This window comes from Helobdella robusta, assembly GCF_000326865.2.
Source record: "Helobdella robusta unplaced genomic scaffold HELROscaffold_6, whole genome shotgun sequence".
NCBI classification, from domain to species: domain Eukaryota; kingdom Metazoa; phylum Annelida; class Clitellata; order Rhynchobdellida; family Glossiphoniidae; genus Helobdella; species Helobdella robusta.
Genome location: NW_008705330.1, coordinates 3,190,784 through 3,203,859, shown reverse-complemented (window position 1 = coordinate 3,203,859; position 13,076 = coordinate 3,190,784). Strand labels below are relative to the sequence as shown.

Here is a 13,076-nt window from a genome sequence, read left to right as displayed (position 1 = left end):
TGTGCTCACCCACGTTGACTGTGCGTCAGGTTGACATGTTGTCCAGGATGTCACTGAAGACTCGAATGTTGCGTTTCCTCAAGTGTTTGGCATCATCCTGTTTATCAACAATCAGTGAAGGCTTGGTAATAATCAATCAATCAATCAATCAATCAATCAATCAAACAATCAATCAAACAATCAAACAATCAATCAAACAATCAATCAAACAATCAATCAATCAAACAATCAATAAGCCATGATTAACCGATCAATCAATTATGTAATTACTAGAAAGGGCAACCAGAATCCATTGAACAATGTCAACCATCAAGAAGTCATCAACTTGCCAACCACTATGCAGAGGCAAAAGGAAGCGACTACGTTTTACAACAACTATTAACAATATCGGCACATGGAATGTTCGCGGCATGAACATAGGCAAACTCGAAATCATCAAGCAAGAAATGCAACGACTTTATATCAATCTGTTGGGCATCAGCGAGCTTCACTGGACGGATAATGGATATTTCAAAAGCGATGAATACACCGTCGTCTACTCTGGAAACGACACCCTCAAACGCAATGGAGTGGCATTCATCGCAACAAAAGCAGTCAGCAAAGCCGTATACTCTTTTATCATTGCTAGCGATCGAATTATATCCATACGCATCGCTGGAAGCCCCCGCTCAATCACGGTTTTACAAGCATATGCACCAATAGCAGATGCACCAGAGAAAGACATCGAAGATTTCTATACCAAACTCCAAGAGACAATCGACCAGATCCCAGCTCGTGACATAATCTTTGTAATGGGAGATTTTAATGCGAAAGTCGGATCAGGTGAAGACTTGCCTGTCGTCGGCAAATTTGGTCTTGGTGAACGAAATGACGCAGGAGATCGCCTGATCCAATGTTGCACAGAAAATCGTTTCTGGATCATGAACACTTGGTTTGAACAGCAGAAACGAAGGCTGCACACTTGAACAGCACCAAACGGTATACATCGAAACCAAATCGACTACATCCTATGTCAGCGCTGCTGGAAAAGCTCAATACTAGCAACGAAAACCTATCCAGGCGCTGGCTGCGGCTCCGATAATCAGCTACTGGTTGCTAAAATCAAAATTCGTTTCAGCACCATTAAGAGACCTCAAGCATTACGCCGCTTTGACACAGACAACATCCCCGCCCAATACGCAGTAGAAATATAGAACAGATTTGAGGCATTCAGCGATTTCAATGAAGAACCTGACAAAATGTGGGAGGAAATCAAATCGATCGTGGGAAAAACAGCAGAGGAAATCATCCCGTTCAAGAAATCAATAAAAAGATCGAAGTGGCTGACGGACGAAGCAATCAAGATTGCCGAGCATCGTCGCATGGCCAAGGCAAAGGGGAACATCGAGGAATTCCGACTACTCAATGCGGCGTTCCAAAAAAGGGCCAGACAGGACAAAGAAGCATACTGGAACAACCAATGCGAGGAACTGGAAAAGGCGAACCGACACGGTCATACCCGTACTCTTTTTACCTATGTCAAGCAGGCCAGAAAATCATTCACGACATGCAAAGTGTCTACCGTCAAGGACAGTGATGGTACAATATTGCAAGAAGAGGGGCAAATCAAGCGACGATGGCGAGACTATGCAGAGGAGCTATACGCTAGCAATCCATCAATCCAACTGGTTGTTCAACCCAAACAGATTGATCTGGAACCAGACATCCTGGAAGAAGAAGTCAGTTGGGCTCTAAAACAACTACCAAACAGGAAGGCCCCAGGCACGGATAATTTACCAGCAGAACTACTCAAGCCAATACCAGTCAAAATCCTTACCAAATTGTGTCAGAAAATCTGGAGCACAAAATCATGGCCCAACGACTGAACAAGATTAGTTTTCGTCACTCTTCCTAAAAAAGGCGATCTACAGGAATGTTCCAACTATCGAACTATCGCGCTCATCTCCCATGCCAGCAAAATCCTGCTAAAGATTATACAAAACCGCATTGTGGCAATCATGGAACGGGAATTACCAGATGTTCAGGCTGGCTTTCGCAAGGGACGAGGCACGAAGGATCAAATTGCGAACCTACGCTGGATCATGGAGAAAGCTAGAGAATACCAGAAGGACGTCTATATGTGTTTCATTGACTATACCAAGGCGTTCGACTGTGTGGACCATGACAAACTCTGGACGTGTTTGAAACAAATGGGCGTACCAGATCACATTGAACAACTGATACAAACACTGTACTCCAATCAGGCAGCAACTATCAGAACATAGTATAGTAACACCGATTGGTTCAAAATCGGTAAAAGCGTCAAGCAGGGATGCATTTTATCCCCAGCTCTGTTTAATTTATATGCCGAAGCCATCAAGCGACGATGCAATCTGGACGAGACCACAATCGGAGTCCAACTTGGAGGTAGGACTATCAACAACCTGCGATATGCGGATTACACAACTATACTCGCAGAAAGTGAGAAAGACCTAAAATATTTGATCCAACGAGTTCAAGAGGAAAGTGAACGCATGGGACTGTACCTCAACATCAAGAAAACGAAAGTAATGACAACGGCATGCAATGATGCAGTAAACATCAAGATCAACGATGAACAGATCGAGACAGTACAAGATTTCATTTTCCTGGGAGCCAAAATTGACTGAAACGGCGAATCTGGACCAGAGATCAAAAGGCGGATTGCACTCGGCCGGGCTGCAATGCAAGGAATAGATAAAATCTGGAGGAGCAAGGATGTGAGCATTGCAACGAAAACGAGACTCGTCAACGCCATTGTCTTTCCCATAGCAACTTATGGATGTGAAAGTTGGACAATCAAGAAAGCGGAAAGAAGGATCGACGCTTTTAAACTTTGGTGTTGGAGAAGACTACTGCGTATCCCCTGGACCGTATCAAGCCAAAAATGTCGCTTAAGTGCAAAATCGTCAAACAACAACTCTCCTTTTTCGGTAAAGAATACGTTTGCTTGATACAATCACATCGGCCACCAAAATGACGATCTCAGAACTCAAAATAATCGTCGAGGACAGGAACGCATGGAGAAGACAGATCCATAAAGTGGCCGAAAGTCGACTTCGACTAAATGGCTAATCATCATCATGCAGAGGCATACAATCAGGTATTAACAAAAACACAGCGACCAATCTAATTTGACAGACATTAACAAATCGGCCACTGACCAACAAACCATTCAATCAACCACCAAACAATCAACCAATGGACAAGAAATCACGCAAATATTCGACCAGCTAATAGTCACCCACCTTCTCTTTCTTTTCCAGCTGATGCATGATGTCATCATATATCTCCCTCCTCTCCCTTTCTTGAACATTCTTCCACACATCCAAATCTCCCAAGAGCGCTTCTGCCTTCCTGTATGTAAACATGTACGAACAGATGAACATGTATATGTATAAACATGTGAACGAGCGTAAACATGTGAACATGTAAACGTGTGAAGTACATGTTTGCTGCCTAAAAAAATTTAAGCAGCTAACCAATCAACTAACCAATCCATCCACGAATCAATCGAATAAATAAATAACCCATAGGTTAAACAAAGCTGGTTTAATGGTTATAAATAAAATGTTGCAACAAACCAGATAGCAAATTCTCAGAGACATTAATATGCTAAAACGTAGCTTCATTTAAACAAATTAAAGAAATATTCAATGAAATAAAACGCTTGTTAAGCCGTTGCAGGTTAATTCCTTTTCAACCGTACTTTGCCATAATGTTACAATAACCACGCCAGGTAAAGCGAAATACTAATGCATTGGAAGGTAACCTGTATTTAACTGAAGAGTTGATCGTATCACTGGACATCAGAAACTTCTCCAAATCTTCTTTTGCCTGCTTCAGTTTTAATCTATGTTCTTCCTGTTCAGTATATCATCATCATCATCATCACCACCATCATCGTCACCATGCTTCCGCTCAAATGGTCATTATCACCAGTAGCAAGAACACGCCAACACTATCATTACCATAAAACCTCTGACTAACTCATTATGATGACCACTTTCATCATCACCGTGATTATCAATACTGTCATTAAACATCCACAAACCTAAAGAACATCAACATAAACATGCACCAAGCAAAGAAAGATGAACCTTTTCTTCTTTGGCTCTCTGCGTCTTGTATGCATTGAATGCCTGTTTTTTCTCATTGAGATGTTTAAGAGCGGAGTAGTGTGGGTCATTGATGATCATTTTCATTGCCTGCTCCCAAGTACACTGAGATGAAACTCCCTGAATGTGCCAGTTCGGTCATAATAGTCATCACTATCATCGTCATTATCACTATAATCATCATCAATATCATCAGCACCATCACTATTATCATAATCAGCATCATCCATCGCCGTACACTCCTCAATAGCATCGCCCTCAATATGCCCAACAAAAGAATGCCAAAACATCAGCCACCACCACTGGTGGAATATTCCACATGCAAAAATCATCCACTGCTTACGTTTTTAGACTTTCACATGAAATATAGTAAAATTTAATTATATTCAGTTTTGACCAACGGGTTGAAACAGTTTGACAGATGAACGAACAAAAACTAAAGTGAATGCGATCTTGCTGGAACTTGTTTAAAAAGAACAAACAAGCAGACGAAACAAATAATTTCCAAAGTGGAATCGTTATTATTAAGGGAACATTTGAAAAGAGCCTTCAAAAAATATCATGAAAGTGATGTGCTCCACATGTGAAGGAAATAAAAAAAAATGCTTTTAAAAAATGGGAATAACGACACACGTTTAGACGGCATTTTCCCCGAGATCGGGGGTTGCCGTTTGGCTACCTATGATGAAACCGAAATACCCCTCGACGCCATCCACATCTGTCACTCGCCTCAGTATCACGCAACCCCGCTTTCACCCTGTCCTTCTCCACCTGCTCTCTCCATCCCAATCGCGGACGACCCCTTCCTACCACTCCTTCAACCTCGAACTCCAACGCCCCCGACCCTTTCATCCCTTCTCAACACATGTCCATACCACCGCAATCTCGATCTCCTTATCAATGTCACAATGTCCTCATTCAGTCCCATCATTGACATCAGCTCTGTACTACTCCTCCTATCCTTCACTTTAACCCCACACATCATCCTCACCATAGTTCTTTCAGCCCTCTGCAGTACACTTTCCTCCTCTCTCCTCAACACCCAAGTTTCACCACCATATACCATCGCTGCTCTCACACATGCTTTATATACCCTCCCTTTCATTTTCACTGACCATTTCTTTCCACACAATACCCCACCCAGTTCCCTAAATTTCATCCATCCCACACGAACTCTAGCCGTAACTGCGCTCAAACATCCTCCATCCGCATTCAGCTTATTCCCTAAGTAAACAAAGCTTTCCACTCTTTCAATACCACCACTCAACCCCGTCCTTGCGTCCGTCCTATTAATCACACCATGAACACATTTCTTACATTTGAACGTGCCTTCCACCTTTTTCAGTGCCCCCCTCAAACCACTACATCTCTTATGCACCCATTTCTGACATCCTATACACAACACCGAGTTAGCCTTCACTCTCCTGTCACATACCCCACAGGGGTCTATTTTACTTATCACTCGCTCCCCACCTTCCCCACTCACCATTACCTTCGTCTTACCAATATTAACTTTTAACCCTTTCTTTTCAATAACACTTTTCCATCTGTCAAATTTTAACTGCAATTCTTCCAAGCTATCAGCCATCAGGACTAAATCATCTGCATACAAAATCTCAAATAACAACCCCTCCATTATGTTTCCACACACAACATCCATCACAATTGCAAACAGAAACACTGATCCTTGATGCACTCCTACCTTAACACTAAAAGCGTCCGACATCCCCCTTCCAACCCTCACCTTTGTCTTTGCCCCTTCATACAGCTGCATCACAGCTTTAACAAGTCTCTCATTCACTCCTTTCTTCCTCAACGCCCATTCAATGACCTTCCTCGGTACTCGATCAAAAGCCTTTTCTAGATCCACAAAACACATGTACAATCTTCGTTTCTTCTTTCTATAATTCTCCTGCAACATTCTCACCATGAACAACGCATCCACCGTTCCCCTACCAGGCATAAACCCACACTGCATTTCATTAACTGTCACCATACTTCTCAACCTCCTCTCAAGCACCCTCTCCACTACCTTCATTCCGTGCTCTAGTAATTTCACACCCCTATATGACCCACAATCTCTCATCTCCTTTGCCCTTATACAACGGCACCAACACACTGTGTCGCCAATCCTCAGGTATACCTTCATCATCAAACATACTGTTAGCAATTCTCATCATAACTTCAATTCCTATCACCCCACTCGCTTTTATATGTTCTGCCGCCACTTCCGAAACCCCTGTAGCCTTACCTAGTTTCATTTCTTTAACTACTTTCTCTACTTCCTCCATCGTCACCTTCTCTATAGGTCCGTGTGTGACCGCGGATTCCACATCTCCATCCCACTCATTCTCTTCATTCATCAACCACACCTGAGCTTTTTCCTGAGCTCATTCCACACCTGAGCTTTTTCCTCCTCATCTATGCACAACTTGCCAGATCCATCCCAAACACATCCATTCCCTATAACATCTTTCCTATCCCTCATTGACTGCTTTGCTACTTTGAACATTTTCCTCGAACTCACATCAAATTCCATTTCTTTCATTAACCTATCTGATGCTTTCGTCATCTGATGCTTGTGTCTTTTAAAAAATGGGAATAGTAAACAATTTTTGAAGCAGATATTATAAGAAAAGATAAGAAACGTAACTAATTTCTGGCGTACCTTCTCTTTGAGGAGTGCCTTGAATGCATCAATGGCGTCTTTCTTGTTCGAGAACAGAGCTTCTTGTTTATTGACGTCTGTGCTGTTTGGTTTTTCTGAGTGTGCTCGGTCGGCTGGCTCAGGAATAGACCTGCATGATGAACAATAATAATCATATCAACGCAACAAACACTTCAATATAAAACTTTCAATGTATTAAAATTAATAAAATTAAATTCTCATTATAAACTTGGATTACTTTAAAGAAGTAGTGGAAAAAGTAAAACAATTACAAATTTAAAACAAATAAAATTATGAAATTACAAAAACACCTAAAGAGAATGAGAAAATAAAAAAAACAATGGTAATTATTTATTAATTCATTAAATCATTCTAATGAATTAATTAATTATCATTAATTAATTAATTTATTTATTTATTACAATTCTCCCTTCAATATTTGTCAGAGGTCTCAACGACAAGCACACAGAATAGAGGTGTAAATAGACGTGAAATAGAGCATCAGATGCATTGCACGTGACAGGCGGAAACAATCAATCGAATGCGGCCAGGCACTACAGCGGCGCCCATAATTACTGCATTACGCAGAGGTATCAGCAACCTCTTGCATTCGAACAGAGCCACTGCAGCTTGAAACTCTCCATCACGTTGCCGTCAAAATAGCATAATAAAATATTCATTAAGATAATGAATTAAAGAATGAAGTACCCAGTTTACAATTGAATATAAGTCCGTCGCCAGCGTTATATTAATTTTAATATTTAATTTTTTACAACCCCCTCTTTAGTATATCTCAGAGGCACCAATGACAAACCAACAGTAGAAACGAATGCAAGTTAATATTATTATTCGAAAATTTGTATAGCGCTAATTACAAGCAAAATGTTTCTCAAAAGCACTGTCTATAAAAACAGTTGAATTGCTACTGTTAAACAAAATCTTATAATGAAAACAAAAATGATTTCAATAATTTCTTAAATGATTTTTCTGTCAGTTCGGGCTGTCTTAGATAACTTGGTAGACTATTCCAAACGGCTGGTCCACTTAATGAGAGACTTCAGTGAATGCAAGTGAATCAATGCATCACTCATTGCAGGTATCTGTTTGCATTTGAAACCAGTCACTGCAGTAGCAGTGCTATACACCTTAGCCTCTACACCATCATGCCGTCCAAATAAAACAAATAAATGATTGATATAAGATTTTTTAGAATGAGTATAAAGTTCTTGATTTGCATTCAATTATTTTAACTGTGCAAATGTCCATAAATATCCATTAATATTGTACAGCCATATAGGATGACCTCAATGCCATGAACCATGGGAAGAGTTAACAAAAACAAAAAAGTGAAAGATAGTGCAGCAGATGACAATGAAAATGATAAATGGAGCAATGAAATACTTTGTGGAAGTGACTGGAGGAGCAGTGGCAGAAGACTGCACAGGCATTTCAATGGATCCAAGTGTGGCTTGCATGGCTTTCTCAATGGCATCAGATGGCTTCAACGAAGTAGATGAAGATGAGGATGATGTAGATGAGGAAAATGTTGACGTCGTTGCTGCTGGCGTCAGCTGCTGCTGCTGAGGTGCTGATGCTTCCACTCTGTTAGTGAAGAATTAAAATTACAAAATTATTATGGTTGTACAACTAAAGTAAACAACTTCCAACAAATAAATGGAAACAATTATATTAACAAATAGTTAATAAATAAAACTTACAAATGAAAAACTTGCAGAATGCAATGTCACAAATGCAAAATAAAAAAAGATGAATAGAAAGAACGGAAGCAAGGAAGTAATTAAACAAATTAGATTGTAAAATTTTGTGCAAAAAATATGAAAACATCTCAGGAAGGAATAAAATGGAGTTATGCTGAGTGCTGACTAAATATTTTAGTTATAACAAAAATTATTTTAGCTAAAATAAAATATTTTTAAGTTATAATAAAAATTATTTTAGTTATAATAAAAATTATTCTAGTTAGCAAATGTAGAGATGCAAAATATACTATTAATTACAAAATAAAATTAATTAATTAGAACTACTAACTTTGATTTATCGTGACTTGCCATTAGAGCTAAAAATGAAAAATTCAAATAAATTCAAATAAAAGCAGACCATCAAAATTTTACATAATTTTCATTCACTCACATACATTTCTAGAATGGAAATTTTCAACATTCTAAAAAAGTGAATGCATCATTGCAAGCAAACTTCTTATTGCAAAATTTGTATAAAATTTTGATCTGACTAAATGTGCAAGCCGGCACAGGAAACCTTCAATCTCTTCCAACTCTTTCGGCTTGGCCCATCTGGATTCTTTGGTTAGAGAGTTGTGGTAGTACACCTTCCCGTTATCAGCCTTGTGTTCTTTCCAAGGGCATTTTGATAACAACAACTGTTACATAGAACCATAGCAACTTAAATTAAATTATACATTTGTAATTTGATGAAATTAAATCAAAAACAGAAAATGTAGTAACACAAAATTGAAATAAAATAAAATTATAAATAAAAAAAGAAAAATAAATAATAATGAAAATGTGTAAGATAGAACCAATTGCCATGTACGAACCTCAGCCTCGGTTTTGAATTCATCAGGTTTCACCCACGTCGACTGCTTAGTCTCACTGTTGTAATAATAGGTCCTGCCATCTGGTGACTTGTGTTCAGACCAGGGAGACTAATAGAAATAGAAATTTAAATGCCATAGTTAAATAAATCTCATAAAAATATTACATTAATGCAGACTATATAAAGTGTTATTAATGATACATTATCACAAAAATGATTAGTTGATTGTAAATTTGAATATCAATTATTAATATTAATTGTTAAAAATAAGGAGAAGAATGAAAAAATTATTGAAAAGAGATTTTAAAGGCTCAAAAATCATTAAATGGCAAAATTTTTTTTAAATAATCAAACAAAAAAGTACATAATTTTATGCTAGCTTATTAATTATTTGTAGAATTCAATAATGGACATCTAATGAGAAGTGAAATTTAAAATTAACATTAAGCAGTTAGTTAGGGTTAGAGACCCATATGTGAATTCTCAATGTAAATTTTACCAAAAATAATATATAAAACAGATATATGATAAATTTAAAACTCTAACTTTTTTAGGCACATCTAAAATCGGCAGATCTGAAAAAAAATAAACACAATTAGAATCTTATAATTCCTATTTTATTTTATTTGAATTTAATAATCATAAATTATTTTTAAAATTGGTAAAATATTGAAATTAAAATAATAAGTTAAACTAATTATTAAAACTTTTTATAGTTTATCTTATAATAGTCATAGAATCTATGACTCATAGATATAGAAAGTGACATAGTCTCTATTTATTTATTTTTTTATACACAAAAAATTATTATTTTTTGGTTTGAGTTTTATTTATTTATATTAAAAACTAATCTAATGCATAAATTAACTCAAACCAATTTTTTTATTTATTATCATTAAAAAATTTAAATATTAGTTTGCTGAATAATCAAATATTAATAAATTATAAATAAATAATTAATTTATTAATGTTAATCCTCCTAATTCAAAATTCAACAAATTGCATTGGACACTTTAAAGAAATAATATGATAGAGTGAATCTTATTATTTATAAAATTGTATTTTATTCACTTTCGAATTTCGTTAAATAAAAATTTTAAAACTTAAGAAGTTAAAATTTAAAAAAATAAATTGAAAAATTATTTATTTTATTATAAAAAAAAACAAATATCTCAAACTTACTAGTCGTAGCTGGAGTCGCCATGATTAATACTCTAAAACTTTGATTTAAAAAAGTAATTATTTAGAACGACAAATTATAAGTTTCGCCAAAAAAGAGTTTTTTAAAATTTCGACGGCACTTTCTTGAAACTCCTAAATGTCGCTCATCTGTTTAAAAAAAACAATAGACATAACATTTTAAAAATTCATTTAACATATATATGCAATGCAGTGTACGTTTATCAGCTCTTACCTCCCGTAACTTGGAGCGTCAAATACATTAATATATAATATACATGTAAAATGTTTTATTGTATACTAGATTTAAAGAGCGCATCTTGCCAGCAATCTTCGGAAGTGTTTTCTTGATTTTGACAGGTGGTGTTTTCTTGATTTTGACAGGTTAGACAGTGATCCACTTCATTGAGGTTTGATTATTTAATTTAGAAAACATTTTCAAATGCATTATATTACTGAGTATTGTTAATTTTGAAGCCCTTGCCACAAAGTTAAAAATCCACAACAGCAACATTGTCTGTCTGGATGTGTACAGACCTGGATCGATTTCACCTACACAATTGTATTTTGTTGAACATGTCTGTGTTGGAAGTAATTGCATTAATTGAAAACAACATTATATTTGCTGGAGAGTTCAATAAGCACATGGAAAGACACCACGACCACGGTGCTGCTGCGATAAGTGATGTTTTTGAACATTTTAATTTAATAAATAGAACTTCTGACACAACTCATAAAAAAGGAAGGAATTCGGAATTGATTGTTACTTCTAGTTCATTTCCTACCAAGGTCAAAGTTTCTCCAGTCATTTCTCGGATCATTTTTTGCTTTCGACGCATCTATCAACGAAACAAGATGTAAAACCAAGAATGAGAAAAACTGTTCGATTTTGGAAACAATGAATCATGATCAACTTGTTTCCTTGGTCCAAAATTCGCCAATTAGTAAGCCACGTTTTATGATGAATCCTGATGAATTGTTGCAGCTGTTTAATAGTGAAATGAAAAAACTTATTGATATAATGCTTTCTTCTCGTGGGATTGAAGTTAGAAATGATTTGTTGAAACCTTGGCTTGACTCTGTCGAAAAATGAAAGCGAAATGCAGAAAATTAGAAAAAGAATACAGAAAACGTTGAATGATAAAGATAGAAAAAACCGTGTTAGTGCTCTAACTATGAAGAGTTATACATTGCGCAAAAAAGAAACACTGCTTGGAAATATATAATTTGTCAAAATAGTAACAACCCGAAACGCTTATGGGCTTTTATTAATAGATTGTTGTGCAAAAATAACTCTAAGAATGCTTTAAAAAACACGACTAATCACTCAGCTCAAAAGTTCTTAAATCTCTTTGAAGAAAAAATAATAAAGTTAGAGATTCGACAAAAGAAGCAAGATGTCCAAGTTTTACTGATTTGGGAATTAGAGATGAAAATTTATTTTCTTATTTTCGAATGTTTTCTGAAGATGAAGTAGTTAGTGTAATACGTGTATCTAAATCGTTCACATAGGATTGTTTGCCGGCTCCACCCATCGAAGGTCCGATTCCAGACATCACTGTAGAGGAGTTTACAGAAGCTCTGAAAGCTATGAAGGATTGAAAGGCAGCAGGGCCCTCTGGACTCACAAATGACATCATCAAAGCATCTGGTACTGCAGGTATCCAAACGTTACTACAACTTTGCCGTGAAATCAGGAGAAATTGCTCAATGCCGACTGAATGGAATTATAGCATGACAGCCCCGCTATACAAAGACAAAGGTGATCCATTTAACCGTTCATCATATCGGGGTATACATCTGTTAGAACACTCCCTGAAAATTGTCGAGAAAATCATTGAGAAGGTTAACGTCGTGCATCACAATCGGAAATTATCAATTTGGTTTCCTAGCGGGGAAATCAACAATTGATGCAATTTACATCCTTCGGCAACTGCAAGAAAAGTACCTCACAAAGCATCAACAACTATCACACCTTTTTGTAGACCTTGAAAAAGCATTTGATCGAGTTCCCCGTGAAGCGATCAGGTGGAGTCTACGTCGACAACTCATTCCAGAATATCTTGTTCGACTTGTGATGGATATGTATACGAATACTAAGACTCTTGTCAGCACAACAGTTGGAAACACAGATGCATTTGACATTGGCGCTGGAGTTCACCAAGGCTCGATTTTCAGTCCACTGTTATTTATAACTGTGATGGAAGAAATCACAAAACCGATACGCACTGGTGACATTTGGAATCTAATATGTGCTGATGATATCGTTTTAACAGCCACGTCTGAGCAGAAAGCAGCACAGATGTTTGAAGATTGGAACACCAGACTCGCCGATCATGGATTCAAAGTCAACATCAGCAAAACCAAAGCAATGAACACTGGTGAACCCATCCAATCCACAGCTACTGGACGATGGCCATGTTCAGTTTGTAAAGCTGGTGTAGATAACAATTCAATCAAGTGTCAGCAGTGTAACCAGCGGAGTCACAAACGTTGTTCAAAAATAAATGGTACAATCG

General features: G+C 37.0%; 1 protein-coding gene across 1 annotated transcript in view; it reads right to left on the bottom strand.

Moving 5' to 3' along the window:
- HELRODRAFT_107767 (hypothetical protein) overlaps positions 1–10,721 on the bottom strand; it is a 29,638-nt gene extending 18,917 nt beyond the window's left edge. The window contains exons 1-11 of the mRNA XM_009029255.1: positions 10,561–10,721; positions 9,925–9,953; positions 9,380–9,487; positions 9,082–9,202; positions 8,854–8,881; positions 8,206–8,406; positions 6,805–6,934; positions 4,119–4,256; positions 3,791–3,882; positions 3,267–3,375; positions 36–97 (exon numbers count right to left, since the gene is read on the bottom strand). Coding sequence (XP_009027503.1) covers positions 36–97; positions 3,267–3,375; positions 3,791–3,882; positions 4,119–4,256; positions 6,805–6,934; positions 8,206–8,406; positions 8,854–8,881; positions 9,082–9,202; positions 9,380–9,487; positions 9,925–9,953; positions 10,561–10,582 — 1,040 coding nt within the window. The 5' untranslated portion in view covers positions 10,583–10,721. The remainder of the gene's footprint in view (positions 1–35; positions 98–3,266; positions 3,376–3,790; positions 3,883–4,118; positions 4,257–6,804; positions 6,935–8,205; positions 8,407–8,853; positions 8,882–9,081; positions 9,203–9,379; positions 9,488–9,924; positions 9,954–10,560) is intronic.
- Positions 10,722–13,076: the final 2,355 nt, after the last annotated feature.